The sequence below is a fragment of the Podarcis cretensis genome (genome assembly GCF_951804945.1).
Source record: "Podarcis cretensis genome assembly, chromosome: 18".
NCBI classification, from domain to species: domain Eukaryota; kingdom Metazoa; phylum Chordata; class Lepidosauria; order Squamata; family Lacertidae; genus Podarcis; species Podarcis cretensis.
In genome coordinates, this window is record NC_137188.1 from 13,348,287 (window position 1) to 13,368,486 (window position 20,200).

At 47.4% G+C, this 20,200-nt stretch overlaps 2 protein-coding genes and 1 long non-coding RNA gene across 9 annotated transcripts in view; 1 reads left to right on the top strand and 2 right to left on the bottom strand.

Annotated features, from left to right (window-relative positions):
* PALM (paralemmin) overlaps positions 1–5,641 on the bottom strand; it is a 46,480-nt gene extending 40,839 nt beyond the window's left edge. Inside the window, exon 1 of one of the 2 annotated variants that reach the window (XM_079960833.1) lies at positions 5,225–5,641. In XM_079960833.1, coding sequence (XP_079816959.1) covers positions 5,225–5,229 — 5 coding nt within the window. In that variant the 5' untranslated portion in view covers positions 5,230–5,641. The remainder of the gene's footprint in view (positions 1–5,224) is intronic. The other variant, XM_079960834.1, reaches the window with a different exon arrangement.
* Positions 5,642–10,886: 5,245 nt separating this feature from the next.
* On the top strand, positions 10,887–19,265 carry LOC307207181 (uncharacterized protein). 6 transcript variants are annotated; one of them, XM_079960954.1, is made up of 6 exons: positions 10,887–11,304; positions 12,222–12,288; positions 12,816–12,874; positions 14,390–14,468; positions 15,178–15,247; positions 18,181–19,265. In XM_079960954.1, the coding sequence occupies exons 1-6, from the start codon at positions 10,999–11,001 to the stop codon at positions 18,317–18,319; spliced, it is 720 nt and encodes a 239-aa protein (XP_079817080.1). In that variant the 5' UTR covers positions 10,887–10,998; the 3' UTR covers positions 18,320–19,265. The 6 variants fall into 6 exon arrangements, with proteins under 6 accessions (XP_079817080.1, XP_079817081.1, XP_079817082.1 ...); XM_079960955.1 differs by having other exon boundaries at positions 10,889–11,304; positions 14,390–14,453; XM_079960959.1 differs by lacking the exon at positions 12,816–12,874 and having other exon boundaries at positions 10,901–11,304; positions 12,222–12,255; positions 14,424–14,453.
* LOC307207273 lies at positions 18,944–19,846 on the bottom strand. Its single transcript, XR_013834591.1, has 2 exons — positions 19,752–19,846; positions 18,944–19,719 (listed from the first exon to the last, which is right to left on the bottom strand). It is a non-coding gene; the product is annotated as an uncharacterized lncRNA (long non-coding RNA).
* Between the last annotated feature and the right edge of the window lie 354 nt (positions 19,847–20,200).

Sequence of the window (20,200 nt, forward strand, 5' to 3'; positions counted from 1 at the left end):
GGCCCAGTGGTTAAGGCTTGCAAGGCTGTTGCACAGGACATGGGATCGGGGCAGGCGGAAGAATTCAGATTCGAGCCACTTTTTAAAGCGAATATACCCAGTTGTACTTTGCAAAACAGAGGCCGACGCTTTGCGAACTCTGAATTTTGCAGCCAAGTGCCGTGCCCAAAATAAATGCACAGACCAGGGGTACAGTGTGTGCGTGAAGACGCACACATCGGAACTGGGAACGCTCAGCCGAATCACAACCCCCAAGGAGCGTCCGCAGGGAGAAATTCGCCCCGGAAATGCCGGTGAACTCTCGGTGGCATTTATTTGCCATGTGGTAAAAGGTAAAGGGACCCCTGACCATTAGGTCCAGTTGCGGCCAGCTCTGGGGTTGCGGCGCTCATCTCGCTTTACTGGCCGAGGGAGCCGGCGTACAGCTTCCGGGTCATTTGACAAGCATGACTAAGCCGCTTCTGGCGAACCAGAGCAGCGCATGGAAATGCCGTTTACCTTCCCGCCGGAGCGGGACCTATTTATCTACTTGAACTTTGACGTGCTTTCGAACTGCTAGGTGGGCAGGAGCAGGGACCGAGCAATGGGAGCTCACCCCATCGCAGGGATTCAAACCGCCGACCTTCTGATCGGCAAGCCCTAGGCTCTGTGGTTTAACCCACAGCGCCACCCGTGTCCCTTGCCATGTGGAGCTGGATGCAAAATGGGGCATCCCTACACATGGAATTGTAAGAGATGGAAGGGAGCCCAGAGGTCCTTTGCAGTGCAGGAATAAATTTGTTTTTCTGTTGCTCCCAAAAAGTTAGATTCCCAAACCACAAGGGTTAAAATTCTGGAAAAGGAGGAGATTTCAGGAAGGACAACCTGAAAGTATGAAGTCTAGAACTGACTTGCCTCTGAAATTAGCAGATTCCTCTTCCCTTGAGTAAGTTTGACCCTAAGTAGATCATTTTTTTTACGGGGGCTTAAGAGATGTTATAGGGACACGGGTGGCGCTGTGGGTTAAACCACAGAGCCTAGGACTTGCCGATCAGAAGGTCGGCAGTTTGAATCCCCGCGATGGGGTGAGCTCCCGTTGCTCATTCCTTGCTCCTGCCAACCTAGCAGTTTGAAAGCACGTCAAAGTGCAAGTAGATAAATAGGTACCACTCTGGCAGGAAGGTAAACGGCGTTTTCGTGCGCTGCTCTGGTTTGCCAGAAGCGGCTTACTCCTGCTGGCCACATGACCCGGAAGCTGTACGCCGGCTCCCTCGGCCAATAAAGCGAGATGAGCGCCACAACCCCAGAGTCGGCCACGACTGGATCTAATGGTCAGGGGTCCCTTTACCTTTACCTATTCCATATTCCACATCAGTCTGCATTTTGAAAGAAACATTCTCGTGGAAATCCTTCAGGATTTCAGGCCCCAAATGCACAATATGTTTAAAGGGTCACCACACTACTTTAAAGAGAGTCCTGGAAACCGTCGTTTCTTACAGATGTTGAGAGTTGTTAGGAGACCCCCTACCCCACCACCCGGTTCACCTCCCAGAGCTAAAATTCCCGGTGTGGTTTTAAAAAAATCAATTCCTCTTCCCAGAGAGCTCTGGGAATTGTAGCGCTGGGGTGGAAATACAGGATCTGCTAACAGCCACGAACAAACTACAGTTTCCAGGATACTTTGTTGATGTTGCTTCGAAAGCATGGTGAAGATGGAAACTTATTAGTACAGTGGTGCCTCGCAAGATGAAATTAATCCGTTCCGTGAGTCTCTTCGTCTAGCGGTTTTTTCGTCTTGCGAAGCAAGCCCATTGACGGATTACCGCTATTAGCGCTATTAGCGGCTTTTAGCAGATTATCGGTTTAGCGGATAAGCAGATAAGTGGCTTAGAAAAAGGGGGGGAGGGGAAAAAACCCCGCAGGAACTCGCAAGACATTTTCGTCTTGCGAAGCAAGCCCCTAGGAAATTCGTTTTGCGAAGCACCTCCAAAACGAAAACCCTTTCGTCTAGCGGGTTTTCCGTCTTGCGAGGCGTTCATCTTGCGGGGCACCACTGTACTAATATACCTGTTTCGTTATGCAGTTTTGCCTAACGCAAACATTTGGTTCACTGAACACATTCCTTCGCGCAGAAATCTTGACTGTAAGCTGCCGGGGGCAGAGACCTGTTCCTGTTTTGCCACATGCAACCCACGATTGTGACGGCACGTTAGCGGCAACCTCTATATATAGCAGGACAAACGTGGAAATATAGGCAGGGTCAAAAGCCAAGACAATCTGGAAAATATCTTGCAAGGCGCTTGTGAGAAACAAACCAGGGATCTAAACCGAATTGCGGGAAAATAGTGGGGGTTTTTCCTAATTTGCTCCCCTGCAGGAAAAAAAACTCATTGGCAGATTTACCTTAAAAACTGGAACCTTATTAGAAACCCTATAGCCTGCTTTATTTTTTAAAAAAGGCTTTCTGGTTCTTTCTCCCAATGGGAGTGTATCAAATCTGATGCAAACGCTTCCTTTCTTTTCTATCTCTCCAGAACAGGAGGGATTTGGAATTTAAAAGCAGGCTCCGAGGAACAGGGGATACGCTCCCGTTACGTCACGGAACGTCCACAAACATTTGGGGCGGGGAAACACACGTTGCCAAAAGCCACGGATCCCCCGGGCTGGAGCTGGGAGCGATTCCTTGCCTGTGGAAATGTAATCCTTCTCTCTCTCTCGCTCTCGCTCTCTGGTGCATGCTGATGTCAAGACAACTCTCTGGGCTAGATCTCCCGGGAGATTCTGCCTGGCGCCAGCAAATCCTCATGGAGGCTGCTAGGGAAAGCACAAATTATTTTTTATTTTTTTTGTTCTCAGAAAGGAGAGTGGAGGGTGCAGATAAGCAGCTTTACAGAGGTGCTGACTCCCTAGGCCCCTGTGAAATTCCCCACGGAGGAGCCAAGCACCCCAAAAAATTTGGTGCCGCCAGGGGCAAAATGTGGCTTTATTTTACCCAGTTTGGCACCCACAGGCCAGTGGCAGCCCCCTGGAGGCTTCAACCCCCCCCCCCCCAAATAGCCCTCCTGTAAGATACGGCTCTGCCAGGGCATGCCCGCTGCATGGCGCCCACACACAAACCCCGGGCACCCACAGTTGTGGGTCAAAGCTGGCACTCCTAGGAAGCTAGCTGCCAAGCTGTTCCCATTCATGCCAGCCTTCCCTTCCAAATTTGTGCCGGGCGAGGTTTCAAGTGAGGGGGGAATCCCAGGACGCCAGGCACCGCTCTGCCAGACGGGTGGGCCGGAAGAGACCCCGTGGGGGGAATATCCTAGCAAAGGTTGGGTTACTGGTACCGACAGAGGTCTGGCAAAGGGAAATGCACAGAGGCAGCTCTGTCGTTCTCTTGCCGGGCCCAGGTGTCCGAAGTGCTGTTTCTGTACCACCCTGAGAAACCTCTGAGAAGGTTCCTCCATCGAGATATTTGGTCTGGAAACCCCAACGGTTTGTTTTATGTTTTTTCTACAAAATCATCCGCAGGTCAGCACCAGGCAGAAGTTGAAATGAACATTTTGAGGGCTCAGGGAGTAAGATTTCTGAGTTCAGACCCCTTTAAAAAATGACACAGGGCCAGTTTTTAGAGAGAAGATGGGCTGGATTTCCAATCAATGACGCTCTTTGCTTTTAACTGTTCTCTTTCTATGATTCCATCCTGCCTGTGGCGGCCCGCTGGTCTCATCTGTGCCTCTGTGTCCATTTCCAACATTTTAGATACAGCGGTACCTCAGTTTAAGTACTTAATTCATTCTGGAGGTCTGTACTTAACCTGAAACTGTTCTTAACCTGAAGCACCACTTTAGCTAATGGGGCCTCCTGCTGCCACTGTGCCGCCAGAGCACGATTTCTGTTCTTATCCTGAAGCAAAGTTCTTAACCTGAAGCACTATTTCTGGGTTAGCGGCGTCTGTAACCTGAAGCGTATGTAACCCGAGGTGCCACTGTATTGATATTTGCTGCTACAAATGGTTTCACGCTTGCTTTCAACATTTTAGACGTTTGCTGTTTCGACGTTGCTCTCTGCTCGTGGGGGGCTGCCTTGAGAGAACCGTGGTTTGAAAGGCGGGGTAGAAATCTCCGAAACGAAAATAATAATAATGTAAGGAGCCCTGGAGAGGAGCTGCCAGCCAGAGCACAGCGTCCTGAGCTTGACAGACCATATATATATATATATATATATATACACACACATATACACATACATACACACACACACACACATCGGGTCTTTCCACAGGCCTAGTAACATATTCCATATGGCCGTCCCAAACCATTTTGCCGCCCGAGGCAAAGGAAAAGATTCCCCACCCAAATCCCAACAAGGCCGGCCGCTAGATTTTCAACGCAGGAGATGGGCAGGGAGGTTCGCTGGGTTCAGGGAAACGACTCCGGCCCACGTGGCGGAGAGGCAGCTCAAGCACCTGCAATCCTTCCATCCTCTGATGACTGAGAATCCTTCCTCAATCTGCCTAATGACAGGGCCAGACCTCCTTTCTCTCTCTTCTCTCTCCCCCTCTTTCTCTCTCTTCCTCCCTGCCCAAGCCCAATGGAAGACGCTTCGTCTTCTCTGTACGCACCGGGGCTGCCCTTCCTTTTAAAACAACAACAACCAAAAAAATCAGGATTGGAACCGGGGAAGGATGTGGAGAGAGACAAGAAGGCAGCCGCTGGGAACCGCCTGAGTCACGGCGAGTGGGGAGGGGGGCGAGGAAAGGGGGGGGGAGAGATGGGTGGAGGCTGCCACGCAGAATCACGCAGGAAACAAACAACAGGTAAAAAAAAAAAAGAAGTGAGGGAGATGGTTCGCCCACATGCCAAAATGCAAAACCCACCAATCGTCCCCAAATCTCTTCCACTGGGAAGTGGAAGCTGTGCTTCCCCCACCTCAAAGTGTTTATGAGCAATACGCAGGGTAGGGTGGAGGGAGGGCAAATCTGGGGTGCGGGAGCCCTCTCGGATTCGGGGGTGTCCATATAGCCACGTCTCCCCCTTCCTTCCCTCCCTCTCTCCACGCAAACAAACGCACAACCGCCGCCTGTGCACCAAACCACCGACGAACATCAGCCGAGATGGGCTTTGCAGCAAGGGAGAAAAACAGCAAACGCGGAGCGGGGTGGGGTGTGGGGAGGTTTAAGGAGAAAGGTGCACGCAGAAGGGAGGAAGGAGGGAAGGAGAAAGGAGCTCGGGGAAGTGATGGGAAAGGGAAGACTTACTCCATTTTCGGTGCCGCGGCTGGCGCGCTCCGCTCCTTCAGCCGGGCAACCTTGCAAGGTGCAAAGGAGAGAGGGAAGGAGACAGAGAGAGGCTGCTGGGCTGGATTGATCTCTCTCTCCTTTTCCCTTTTTCCCCCCTCCTCCTCTCTTCCTCCTCCTCCTCCTCCTTCAAGATCTGCGCGTCCCAGGGGCCGCGGAGGAAGGCGGCTGCCGGCAGCAGCAGCAGCAGCAAAGCATCCCCTCCGCCAGCCGCTTATTGTCCAGAGCCGACGATGGATGCGCGAGGAGAGGTTGACTTGTTATGGAGGAGCACGGGCTGTGGGTGTCCTTGCGCGCTTTGCAAACCGCACCCCCCCCCCCTCCGTCTCTCTCTCTCTCTCTCTCTCTCTCTCTCTCTCTCTCTCTCTCTCTCTCTCTCCAAAATTACAACAGCACCTCCTGCCGGCCGAGGCGCGCCGCCGTGCGTCTTTACGCGCAGACTGTCCGCGCGAGGTTTAGGGCGCGCCGGCGCGTCTTCCGCCCGCGCGCACCGCGGCGGCTGCGGGCAGCGCCGGGTTTACCTATAAGCTCAACAAGCTCTAGCTTAGGGACTCTCTCTCAAAAATTTAAAGGGAAAAAAACAACTGGATGTATATTTCCAAAATATAAGATAAAAAACAAACAAAACAGCAACAGTGTTTTGTGACATCACCTTACCAACAAAGGTCCGTATAGTTCAAGCTCTGGTTTTCCCAGTAGTGATGTATGGAAGTGAGAGCTGGACCATCAAGAAGGCTGATAGCCGGAGAATGGATGCTTTTGAATTATGGAGACTCTTGAGAGTCCCATGGACTGCAAGAAGATCAAACCTATCCATTCAGAAGGAAATCAGCCCTGAGTGCTCACTGGAAGGACAGATCCTGAAGCTGAGGCTCCAAGATTTTGGCCACCTCATGAGAAGAGAAGACTCCCTGGAAAAGACCCTGATGTTGGGAAAGATGGAGGGCCCAAGGAGAAGGGGACAACGGAGGACGAGATAGTGGGACAGTGTTCTCGAAGAGACCAGCATGAGTTTGACCAAACTGCGGGAGGCAGTGGAAGACAGGAGTGCCTGGCGTGCTCGGGTCCAGGGGGTCATGAAGAGGCGGACACGACTAAACAACAGCAACAACAAAGGCTCCTCTGATGTAAGTCATGGGCCCCGCCTACTCCCTAAAATATCCCTGGTTTGCTCACTTCTATATATAGGGTGCCAACATTTTGCTATTTATAATTATTAGTAGTTTGCATCATATATTTGCACCTCTTATTATTTCATGTTATAGCAAGTTTCCAGAGACTAGATGATGAGTCTTTGTATATTGTAAAGGAACTTTTGTTACTGCAAAATGCCAATGTGTTTGCATTATTAAGTTTGTTAGGAATCAAAAATCATTTTAAGTTAGAGCTTAATAATTATTTCACTATTTATGTACTTCTTCTTAACTGGATTTCACTATCAATCTACTTCTTCTTAATTGTATTTCAGTTTTCAACAATGACTTTGATAAAATATATATTTTGTTATGTGCAAATGGCTTGAGATACCTATGAGGTCCATCAATTGCTATATAGCATACAGTGGTACCTCGGGTTACATACGCTTCACGTTACATATGCTTCAGGTTACAGACTCTGCTAACCCAGAAATATTGCCTCGGGTTAAGAAATTTGCTTCAGGATGAGAACAGAAATTGTGCTCCGGCGGCGCAGCAGCAGCAGGAGGCCCCATTAGCTAAAGTGGTGCTTCAGGTTAAGAACAGTTTCAGGTTAAGAACGGACCTCCGGAATGAATTAAGTACTTAACCCGAGGTACCACTGTATATTCAATGCAAAAAACAGCGACAATTTGTTGTTGACAAAGGACATATAAAGGGCACTATTACCTTCAGGAGCTGAAGACATCATCAAACCTAAATCCAGCCCTGCAAACGACTCTCTTTTGTTCCCCAAAGGAGAGAGAGAGACGCATATGCATATAGGTGCCTGGGCATCCACAGAATTCCCCATGAAGGGAGCCAGGCACCCACAAATTTTGCTGACAGGCCCAGGCAAGCTGTATGACACCCACCCGCGGTTTGGCATGTTTCTTTGCAGAGACTCTTCGCAGGGTTCCTTTCTTAAAATAATATTGGGGAAATAAAAACTCCCTTCCTCTCTATCTGTGTTTTTTTTTTTTGGGCGTGTTTTTTGATACTATTCCGCTTTTGTTTATGTCGATAAACTTTTAATATTTTTCAGGAAAAAATCCACACCTGCATTTCCGAGTGCAATTCAAAGGGTTGGTGCTGACCTTGAAAGCCCTAAACGGCCCAGTAGACCTGAAGGAGCGTCTCCACCCCAGACACCGGGGTCCATCTCCCGAGGGCCTTCTGGGGGTTTCCTCTCTGCGAGAAGCGAGGTTACAAGGAACCAGGCAGAGGGCCTTCTCGGTGGTGGCGCCTTCCCATCAGATGTCAAGGAGATAAACAACTCTCTGATGTTTAGAAGACATCTGAAGGCAGCCCTGTTTAGGGAAGTTTTTAATGTTTGATGTTTTGTTGTATTTTTTAATATCCTGTTGGAAGCTGCCTAGAGTGGCTGGGGAATCCCAGCCAGATGGGCGGGGCAGAAATAATTCATTCAAAGACCCTGATGTTGGGAAAGATGGAGGGCACAAGGAGAAGGGGACGACGGAGGACGAGATGGTGGGACAGTGTTCTCGAAGCTACCAGCATGAGTTTGACCCAACTGTGGGAGGCAGTGGAAGACAGGAGGGCCTGGCGTGCTCTGGTCCAGGGGGTCACCAAGAGGCGGACATGACTAAACGACTAAACAACAACAACAACACCTTACAAAGCGCTCAATGTGGCATTCACAATTCTCATCCTCTCCATCTCACCCTCACAACAACCCTGTGAGGTTGTCCCTCCAAATCCAGAAGTGCAGAGAGAGAATTCTTCTGCTCCTCCAGTGAGATCGCGATCTGGTTTCCAAATCCGGAGCAAGCAAGATCCCCATCTGGAAAGCGATCGAGAACACCCCACCTCAGAACTTGGTGATGGGAGGCTAGAGAGGGCCATCTGGGAGGGAAGATGTGTTGATTTAGAGGGGCTGAATCTCTTTTTTTGCTTTTGAATTCTGGTGCTGGAGGAGACTCTTGAGAGTCCCATGGACTGCAAGACGATCAAACCTCTCCATTCTGAGGGAAATCAGCCCTGAGTGCTCACTGGAAGGACAGATCCTGAAGCTGAGGCTCCAAGACTTTGGCCACCTCATGAGAAGAGAAGACTCCCTGGAAAAGACCCTGATGTTGGGAAAGATGGAGGGCCCAAGGAGAAGGGGACAACGGAGGACGAGATGGTGGGACAGTCTTCTTGAAGCTACCAGCATGAGTTTGACCAAACTGGGGGAGGCAGTGGAAGACAGGAGTGCCTGGCATGCTCTGGTCCAGGGGGTCACGAAGAGGCGGACACGACTAAACGACTAAACAACAACAAATCTCTTTTACGAGCTCTTCCAGCCTGGGAATGATGCAATTTCGCAGCAAAACAGATCTTCCCAACTTTAAGGGAGGGGCAGTCCATCACAGAAGAAGGAGTCACGGTGAGCCAAGTCGCTGAAATAAATGCAGGCGGGAGTCCAAAGAGAGAAGGTATTGATGATACTTCACTTGGCAAACTGGACAGAAACAGTAAATGATATCAGGACAAATCGTATTATTTGCCTGCCTATTATTTGTTGCAGCAGCAGAAACAACCCCTAATCCAAAAAGGTTATTTACACTGGTACCTTGTTTCTCAAACACCTTGGTTCTCAAACACTGAAAACCCAGAAGTAAATGCTTTTGGATGTTTTCCGGAAGCCGAACGTCTGACGCGGCTGTTGGCTATTGTTTCCGGGGTGCCTGCACCAAACAGAAGCTGTGCCTCAGTTTCCAAACATGTCGGAAGTCAAACGGACTTCTGGAATGGATTAAGTTTGGCGCTTTTGTTTTTGCTCTTTATTTTGTATTTTTGTTTTTGAGGCTTTTTCGGTTCATTTGTTTTTGTGACTCTGTGGAACCCAGTTCAGCTACTGATGGATTGATTGATTGATTGATTGATTGATTGTGTGACTGCAGAAATGGATAAAAGCCCCCCCATCCAAACAATGACTATCATCAGTGTGGGTAAGGGAAAACAATAGTTTTTAATTTTATCATCTACAATACTATTTATTTTATAGTACAGTACATTGATTCTTGCTTTCATTTTATGGATCAGTTTATGGCAAAGTTTTTATCGGTGGTTGCAAGAACAAATAATCCCTATATTCTGAACAGAATGCTTGTTTAACCTGGAGGCAGGCTGTCTGAATTGTGTATTGCTTTGTAACGATTTGTTGGGTCTCTGGACCATAATAAAGATTGATGATGATGATGGTGGATCAATGGTCTCGCTAGATAGTCAAGTCCATGTCCAATGGCTGTTTTAGGGGTTGTTTTTAAAAGTCTGGAACAGATCAATCCATTTTGCATGACTTTCTTTGGGAAGGCGCGCCTTGGTTTTGGAACGCTTTGGTTTTGGAATGGAATTTCCGGAACGGATTAAGTTTGAGAACCAAGGGACCAGTGTAACCTGATTTGCCAGTCTCTTTAAGTCGGGACAGCTTCTTGTTTCCATCTCTGGTCTAACAATATCCAGGCAGCTGTTGCGGCATACATAAAGAATTTCTTTAACAATTACGGTATAAAAGGAAACTTCTTGGCAGAATTAGACTGAACCTTGCATTACATAAATATAAGTTTGTAGGGAAGTTAACAGAAACTATATAAGAAATATATAAGGGATGCGGGTGGCACTGTGGGTTAAACCACAGAGCCTAGGGCTTGCCGATCAGAAGGTTGGCGGTTCGAATCCCCGTGACAGGGTGAGCTCCCATTGCTCGGTCCCTGCTCCTGCCAACTTAGCAGTTCGAAAACACGTCAAAGTGCAAGTAGATAAATAGGTGCCACTCTGGCGGGAAGGTAAACGGCGTTTCCATGCGCTGCTCTGGTTCGCCAGAAGCGGCTTAGTCCTGCTGGCCACATGACCCGGAAGCTGTACGCCAGCTCCCTCGGCCAGTAAAGCGAGATGAGCGCCGCAACCCCAGAGTCGGCCACGACTGGACCTAATGGTCAGGGGTCCCTTTACCTTTTATATAAGAAATATGTAACTGTGTGGTATAAGATAATAAACTGATAAAGTACGGTGAGACTAATTGTAAGTCATTTTTAATTTCTTGTTTTACAATCGTTCACATCATCGGGAGTACAAAGGATCTTAGTTATAAGAATTGAGTTGTTTCATATATTGCTACTGTCTGTCTGTCAATTTATAGTTTGTTTACTTGGACCTCTGCATTCTGGATCACTTTCCTCATCTTCACAGCAAGGAATTCCCCCAAAAAACCCACGCTTGGCCTCCACAGCTGCCTCGCACTGGCTCAGCAAACTTCAACTTTTTGGGCAAAAGGGCACTCCAATCGTTTTCGTTTTTAGAAAAACAAACCAACCCTTTCGCTAGCAGGCCAAAACATGTCCAGTCCCTGCTTTTGCAAACGGTGACCTGGTTAAGTTTCGATTCTGAAAGCTGAGCTCATCCCCCACACTGCCTGTGCCATTTCTGCGACGTCAGCGGAATAAGAGGAAAAGAAAGTTTTGAGATAGCTTTGGAGGAGGGGTGGAGTTTGGGGGACGGAGGAGAGTTTAGCCCTGCGCCTGGAGCAGAGATCTCTCTTTTTGGGTTTCGCTTTTGATGGGTGGAGAGGTTTCATACGAGCGTTGTCCCCAATCCCCCACCGAGATGTCGAAGAAGCCCTCAAGTCCAAAATGGAAGCTTTGGGTCACTGTCTGCGGTTTGGTTGTCATCTTGGTCCTGCTTTTCACCTTCCTGGCTTTATACATAAAGGAAAGGACTGAATGTGAATCCCAGCGCTACAACCATACCTCCTCCGCCGAGGGCAAAATGACAGGAAGCGATGCGCTTCGGGGACAACTGGCAGCTGCCAATCAGAGCCTTGCAAACATCACAGAGAATTGGGACTCCTGCAAAAAAGAACTGGTAATCTATCATCTATCTATATCTATATCTATCTATCTATCTATCTATCTATCTATCTATCTATCTATCTATCATCTATCTATATCTATCATCTATCTCTATAATCATCTCTCTCTCTCTTCCTATATATATCTATCATCTATCTATCTATCTATCTATCTATCTATCATCACCTATCACCTATCACCTATCATCTATCTCTATAATCATATCTATCTAACTATCTATCTCTATCTTCCTATCTTCCTATCTATCTATCTATCTATCTATCTATCATCTGTCTGTCTGTCTGTCTGTCTGTCTGTCTATCTATCTATCTATCTATCTATCTATCTATCATCTATATCTCTATATCTATCTATCTATATCTATCTATCTATCTATCTATCTATCTATCTATCTATCATCTATCTCTATCGTCTACCTGTCTACCTGTCTATCTGTCTATATCATCTATCTATCTATCACCTATCTATATCTATTTATCTATCTATCTATATCTATCTCATCTGTCATCTACTTATCTTTGTATACAGGTGATCTTTTGAGAGATCATCCCCCCATCACCTCCATTCTTCCGTAAACACGTCATCATTCTGCTGCCCTAGTTTGGCAGTTAATTTCGCCATTTTAGCAGGGTCTGTTGGTTCACAGGTTGGGGCGACGGGTGCAAATTTTGCCCCCGATCAGGAGGTTCGCTTCCAAACACACCCATTCGCACAACGATCCTCCCAGGAAAGGAAGAGGCAATGGTCAGAGTCCAAGCCCTTCCAAAATGCCCAAGGAGGGGTAGTGAGGTGGGGGCCGGGGAGAGTCCCAGGGGCCACAAAGAGAGAATTAATTGGCAGGCCACATCCATCGTCCCGGAAGCCAGAGGTTCCCCTCAAACGTCTTGCGTTTTCATTTCCTGTCCATAGCAACATTCGAGGAAAAACACATCTGTGCTGGAAGGTGTGAAGGAGGAAGCGCTCAAACATCTGGAGGGTGAGATAACCGAACGGCGGGGGTCTCAGAGGCACTGTGGGGCGTGGCAGTTGGGATGGGGAGGCCCAGGAGGAAAGCAGAGCCCCTCTTGCCCAGGAGTGGAGGGAGGCCTGATTCACTGAAAGGGACCCCCAGGGGTCATCCATCCCAACCCCGTGCAGTGCAGGAATCTCGGCTCAAGGACCCAGAACAGCTGGCCATCCAGCCTTGCTTTATTATTATTTTTAATTTTTTTTGGGGGGGGGGAATCATTTTTGTTTGATTTGACAATACAAAATTATAAAGAAATCCAAATACATATCCATATACAGAGATTCCTGCAAATCTCAGGACTCCCATTTTAAACTGGAGTCCCATTTTAAACATTTAAAACTGCATCTTCTTCCAAACTTCCAAACCAATTCTATCAATCCATATTTCCCATGGTCATTGTTACACTACAAGGGAATTCAGAACCCTGCCAATGTTTCCATCTCCTTATAGTGGTCTCTTAAACAACTTACAAATCTTTCCCATTCTTTTGGCAGCTGCCAAACAGAGCCTTGCAAAAACCACAGCGGATTGGACATCCTGCCAAGAAGAACTGGTAATCTACCTATCTATTTTTTTATCTGTCTATCTATCCATCTATCTAGTGATTTTTTTTCTAGGGGTACTCTCATTTTGACTCAAGAAAACCACCATTTTATAGTTCGAATCGGGGGAAATAAATACAGTAAATGGACAAAAGTACAAAGATTCACAAAATGCTTAGGGGAATGTGTACCCCTGCATACCCCCAGAAAAAGTACTGAATCTCTCTATCATCTTGTCTATCTATCTATCTATCTATCTATCTATCTATCTATCTATCTATCATCTATCTATCATCTATCTAATCTACCATCTATCTATCTATCTATCTATCTATCTATCTATCTATCTATCTATCTAATCTATCTATCTATCTATCTATCTCTATCTTCCTATCTATCTATCTATCATCTATCATTTCTCTCTCTCTCTCTCTCTCATCTATCTATCTATCTAATCTATCTGTCTGTCTATCTGTCTGTCTGTCTATCTCTCTATCTATCTATCTATCTATCTATCCATCTATCATCTATATCTATCTATATCTACCTGTCTGTCTGTCTGTCTGTCTATCTATCTATCTCATTTTTCTCTATATCTATCTATCATCTATATCTATCTATCTATCTATATCTATCTATATCTATCTATCTATCTATCTATCTATCTATCTATCTATCTATCTATCATCTATCATCTATCTATCCATCTCATTTTTCTCTATATCATCTATATCTATCTATCTATCTAATCTATCTATCTATCTAATCTATCTATCTATCTATATCTATCTATCATCTATCATCTATCTATCTATCATCTATATCTATCTATCTATCTATCATCTATATCTATATCTATCTATCTATCTGTCTGTCTGTCTGTCTGTCTATCCATCTATCTATATCTATCTATATCTATCTATATCTATCTATATCTATCTATCATCTATCTATCTATCGATCTATCATCTATCTATCATCTATCTATCTATCGATCTATCATCTATCTATCATCTATCTATCCATCTCATTTTTCTCTATATCATTTATATCTATCTATCTATCTATCTATCATCTATCTATCCATCTATCATCTATATCTCTATATCTATCTATCTATCTATCTATCTATCTATCTATCTATCTATCTATCTATCATATCATATCTATCTATCTATCTATCTATCTATCTATCTATCTATCATCTATCTATATCTCATTTTTCTCTATCTATCCATCATCTATCTATCTATCTATCTATCTATCTATCTATCTATCTGTCATGTATTTATCTTTGTGTACAGGTGATCTTTTAAGGGATCATCCACCCATCGCCTCCATTCTTCCGTAAACACGTCATCATTCAGCTTCCTTAGTTTGGCAGTTGATTTTGCCATTTTAGCAGGGTCCATCAGTTCACAGGTTGGGGCGACGGGTGCAAATTCCGCACCCATCGTCTCCACTCTTTCGTAAAGGTTCCCCACCCACGACCTCCAACATCTTGTCTTTTCGTTTCCTGTCCCTAGAAACATTGGAAGAAAAACGCATCTGTGCTGGAAGATGCCGTCAAAGCGCTCAAACATCTGGAGGGTGAGAACCCAAACGGTGGGGGTTTCAGAAGCCCTGTGGGGCTTGGCAGTTGAGATGGGGAGACCCAGGAGGAAAGCAGAGCCCCTCTTGCCCAGGAGTGGGGGTAGGCCTGATTCACTGAAAGGGACCCCCAGGGGTCATCCATCCCAACCCCGTGCAGTGCAGGAATCTCGGCTCAAGCATCCAGGACAGCTGGCCACCCAATCTCTGCTGAGATATGTCTGAAGAAGGAGAGTCCGCCCCCGTCCGTCCCATGGTCGAACAGCTCTGTCTGTCAGAAAGCTTTCCCAGATGTTGAGTCGGAATCTCCTTCCTTGTAGCCACGGGTTCGAGTCCTGCCCTCCCGAGCAGGAAGGAAAAAGCTTTCTCTCTCTTCCATAAGAGACATTTGAAGGTGGCTCCCCTATCTCCTCTCAGCCTCCTCTTTTCCAGGCTTGACATACCCAGCTCCTTCGAGCGTTCCTCGGTTTCCTGATGTAGCAGGGAGTTCCACAGGTCTTAAGGCCCTGTTGTGAGTAAAAGCCGGTCAATCCTCAGGGGAGGGGGGAGCCCCAGAAATGCCCCATTTGAGGGCTTCCGAGACCGAGGAGTGGAATTTGTGAAAATAATAATAATAATAATAATAATAATAATAATAATAATAGATTGTCCGCTGCTGGCTTGGCAAAGGGGGGGGGGAATGAGCAATGGGGAATCTAAAAAGCCCTCATTTTCCGTTTCCCAGGGGAAAAAACCCATCTCCAGAATCAGCTCTCCCAGTTGAACAACAACCTGGAAAATTGCAAGCAAGACCGGTAAGAATAATAATAATAATAATAATAATAATAATAATAATAATAATAATAATAATAATTATTATTTGTACCCCGCCCATCTGGCTGGGCTTCCCCAGCCACTCTGGGCGGCTTCCATAAAAACCAGAAATACACTAAAATATCACAGATTAAAAACTTCCCTGAACAGGGCTGCCTTAAGATGTCTTCTGAATGTCAGGTAGTTATTTATCACTTTGACATCTGATGGGAGGGCGTTCCACAGGGCGGGTGCCACTACCGAGAAGGCCCTCTGCCTGGTTCCCTGTAGCTTTGCTTCTCGTAATGAGGGAACCGCCAGAAGGCCCTCGGCGCTGGACCTCAGCGTCCGGGCAGAACGATGGGGGTGGAGACGCTCCTTCAGGTATACTGGGCCGAGGCCGTTTAGGGCTTTGAAGGTCAACACCAGCACTTTGAATTGTGCTCGGAAACGTACTGGGAGCCAATGTAGGTCTTTCAAGACCGGTGTTATGTGGTCTCGGCGGCCGCCCCCAGTCCCCAGTCTGGCTGCCGCATTCTGGATTAGTTGTAGTTTCCGAGTCACCTTCAAAGGTAGCCCCACGTAGAGCACATTGCAGTAGTCCAAGCGGGAGATAACCAGAGCATGCACCACTCTGGCGAGACAGTCCGCAGGCAGGTAGGGTCTCAGCCTGCGTACCAGGTGGAGTTGGTAGACAGCTGCCCTGGATACAGAATTGACCTGTGCCTCCGTGGACAGCTGTGAGTCCAAAATGACTCCCAGGCTGCGCACCTGGTCCTTCAGGGGCACAGTTACCCTATTCAGGACCAGGGAGTCCTCCACACCAGCCCGCCCCCTGTCCCCCAAAAACAGTACTTCTGTCTTGTCAGGATTCAACCTCAATCCATTAGCCGCCATCCATCCTCCAACCGCCTCCAGGCACTCACACAGGACCTTCACCGCCTTCACTGGTTCTGATTTGAAAGAGAGGTAGAGCTGGGTATCATCTGCATATTGATGAACACCCAGTCCAAACCCCCTGATGATCTCTCCCAGCGGCTTCATATAGATGTTAAAAAGCATGGGGGAGAGGACGGAACCCTGAGGCACCCCACAAGTGAGGGTCCAGGGGTCTGAACACTCATCCCCCCCCCACCACTTTCTGAACACGGCCCAGGAGGAAGGAGCGGAACCACTGTATAACAGTGCCCCCAGCTCCCAGCCCCTCTAGACGGTCCAGAAGGATGTTATGGTCGATTGTATCAAAGGCCGCTGAGAGATCCAGCAGAACTAGGAAACAACTCTCACCTTTGTCCCTAGCCCGCCGGAGATCATCAACCAGCGCGACCAAGGCAGTTTCAGTCCCATGATGAGGCCTGAATCCCGATTGGAAGGGATCCAAATGGTCCGCATCCTCCAGGCGTGCCTGGAGTTGTTCAGCAACCACTCGCTCAATCACCTTGCCCAAGAAAGGAAGATTTGAGACTGGGCGATAGTTGGCCATACTGGCCGGGTCTAAAGATGGTTTTTTAAGAAGCGGTTTAATGACCGCCTCTTTCAGCGGATCTGGGAAGGCTCCCTCACAGAGGGAAGCATTCACCACCCCGCAGAGCCCATCGCCCAGCCCTTCCCGGCTTGCTTTTATTAGCCAGGATGGGCAAGGATCCAGGAGACAGGTGGTTGGTTTTACGCGTCCAAGCAGCCCGTCCACATCCTCGGGGGTAACGGATTGAAATTGATTCCATGCCGATTAAAATTCTGCACCTGCGTAAGGACACCCTTGCGGTGTTCAGCTCCGAAATCCCAAAGTTTTGGCAACCCCAAAGGGCCGAGTGAGGCGAAAAGTTGATCACACCTTCCTGGTTTTCTGCTTTTAGCCCCCTCTGGCGGGGGAAGTTTGATTACCAAGCCTAAATGCCCTTCTGCCCCCACCAAGTTAGTGGACTATCGCCACATGAGTGCCTGGAGGCGGTTGGAGGATGGATGGCGGCTAACAGACTGAGGTTGAATCCTGATAAGACAGAAGGACTGTTTTGGGGGGACAGGGGGCGGGCAGGTGTGGGGGACTCCCTGGTCCTGAATGGGGTAACCGTGCCCCCGAAGGACCAGGTGTGCAGCCTGGGAGTCATTTTGGACTCACCGCTGTCCATGGAGGCGCAGGTCAGTTCTGTGTCCAGGGCAGCTCCATCTGGGACGCAGGATGAGACCCTCCCTGCCCGCAGACTGTCTGGCCAGAGTGACGCATGCTCTGGTTATCCCCCGCTTGGACTACTGCCATGCGCTCTAAGTGGGGCCGCCTTTGAAGGTGACCCGGAAACTGCAATTAATCCACAATGCGGCAGCTAGACGGGGGACTGGGAGCGGCCTCCAAGACTGTATAACCCCGGTCCTGAAAGACCTACATTGGCTCCCAGGACGTTTCCAGGCACAATTCAAAGTGTTGGTGCTGACCTTTAAAGCCCTAAACAGCCCAGTAGACCTGAAGGAGCGTCTCCACCCCAGACACCGGGGGTCCATCTCCGAGGAACTTCTGGCGGTTCCCTCCCTGTGAGAAGCGAGTTTACAGGGAACCAGGCAGAGGGCCTTCTCGGTGGTGGCGCCCTCCCACCAGATGTCAAGGAAATAAAGAACTATCTGACTTTTAGAAGACATCTGAAGGCAGCCCTGTTTAGGGAAGTTTTTAAGGTTTGACGTTTTGTTGTGTTTTTAATATCCTGTTGGGAGCTGCTCAGAGTGACTGGGGAAACCCGACCAGATGGGCAGGGTATAAATATTATTATTATTATTATTGCCTGAGCTCAGAAGAAGAGCCCTGTAGGGTGTGCCCCCCCTCTGGTGGCTCCATCTCTGGCCCAGTTCCCTGCTTCCAGCAGAGGGAAGCAGTGGCCTGGCCTTTGCTGTTCCTCTCATTTAGGGAGGAGACGCCAACTGACGAACCATTTCTTTGTTTCCGCAGAAACAAAAAGGATAAAACAATCCAGCGCTTGAAGGATCAGCTCAACACACAACAGACATCTTCCAGCATGGTCCTTTTCCCGGGCCTTATCCCTTCCTTCCTCCTATTCATAGTGCCTGCATTATGCAGTCTCCTGTAGTTCCTCTGGCCTTTGCACTTGCATGCACCCGAAGAAAACTTCCCTTTTTCCGGGCTATATTTTTTCTCTTTTAAAAAACCTTCTTCCTGCTTTGTCGGCTGAACTGCCGCTCCCCCATCTGCAAAGCTGCTTGCGAGATACCAGGGGGCATCCATACCCACCCACACCCACCAGTCTTGAGTGCGAATCCAGAGGTTGCGAGGTTTACCTGTTGCGTCTGAATCCAACCCCGAGGCTGAAACGCAGACAGCGCTGCAGCCTAACATATTGTTGCAAAAATGGGGGGGCGCCTTCCCCTCTCTCTGCCCAAGATTTTGGGGAGGGGGGTCCCCAGCTCTCACCCCAGGTCTAAGTCCCTTTGAAGAACTGAGGCACGGCAGAGACTGTCATGGCTTTAAAAAATACAGCTTATTAGGGGTAGGGCAAGCCACTACTCTGTTATCATGTTTGTATTCTAAGTTTGACTTGGCAAAATTTATGATGCAAGCTGTCTGGAAAAATTAATGAGCAAACACCTAGATTTTATTTCATCGGAACTGAGAATGATGGCGTCTGCCACTTGAGAAGGACTTTTGGATCAGCGTGTGAGAATTTATTGCAAACAAAAGACTTACCAGCTTTAAAAAAAAAAGGGAGAGCCTTACAAAGTTCACACAGAAGCATAATATTGTTTACCTTAACTCACCTGTGGAAACAACTCAGAGGCTTTTAAGAAGAAAAAGGATAACAACAAGAAGATTGAAAGATGGGACTGGTGAACACTAAAAGCAGCAGAAATATGAGCTGACTGATCTCGAAGCATGGGAACCCCCAACAAAAATATATAATTTGGCAAAATATTTGGACTTTATGATTTGTATTGGTATAATTTGGAATAATTAATGTGATATAATTCGATTGTTAAATGGAAAACTTAATAAAAATTATTTGTAAAAAAAAAAAGAAATACAGTTTATTTGCCTCTTTACGCCTCCAGTCTGCATGCAGGGAGTCCAAATTTTGCAGCACGGCCGTTTCAAGAGGGGCTTGGCCCCCCACAACTGTGCAGTCCTGCAGTCCAAATACTGCTCTTCCTAAAAACTCCTTTATTCAGCATCCCAAACGGTCAGTTCTATGGATGCTTGGAAGTATGGTTAATTCCCCCCTGGTAGGGTTGCTGTGTTTCAAAAACTAAAAAACCAGGACACCCCTAAAGTTCTTGAGTGTCTTTTTTAGGAAGACCCCAAATTTGTTGAGATTCTTTTAGGTGAACCCCAATATTGTCAAACTTCATTTTTTAGGAAGACCCCAAAATTGTTGAATTTCTTTTAGGTGAACCCCAACATAATTGAGCTTCTGTTTTTAGGAAGACCCCAAAGTTGTTGAGATTCTTTTAGGCGAACCCCAACATAATTGAGCTTCTGTTTTTAGGAAGACCCCAAAGTTGTTGAACTTCTTTTAGGCGAACCCCAACATCATTGATCTTCATTTTTTAGGAAGACCCCAAAACTGTTGGGCTTTTTAAAGGCAAACCCCAACATTTTTGAGCTTTTTTTCCTTACAAAAACGCTACTCCCCCCCCCCCCGACGTCAATTCTGCCTTTGAAATCCCAGCAATGTCCAGGAAAATCCAGATTTGCAGCAATCCTACGCCCCTGCTGTCAACTAAGAAAGGAGTCGATTGACTAGAATTGGAGACCTGGACACACTTCGGACAGTCACTTGGTTAAGGAACTCTTCCCATGCTCAGAAGTACACCCACACATTCCAGTACGCAGCGGTCTCGACCGCATGCAGAGACAGGGGACGGGCACCCACAATGACAACAAAAAAATATGGGTGCCCTTTGGTGTCACTGGCCAGGAGAAAAGCTGCGCTCTCAAATTTATGTTGGAGACCATC

Bases quoted from the DNA above. Each gene is read 5' to 3' on its own strand.
- LOC307207181 (XM_079960954.1), top strand. From the start codon at position 10,999: ATGGGTGGAGAGGTTTCATACGAGCGTTGTCCCCAATCCCCCACCGAG. The intron at 12,289-12,815 runs GTGAGATAACCG...TTCTTTTGGCAG, and splicing joins AGCGCTCAAACATCTGGAGG to CTGCCAAACAGAGCCTTGCA. The intron at 14,469-15,177 runs GTGGGGGTTTCA...TCCGTTTCCCAG, and splicing joins GGAGGGTGAGAACCCAAACG to GGGAAAAAACCCATCTCCAG.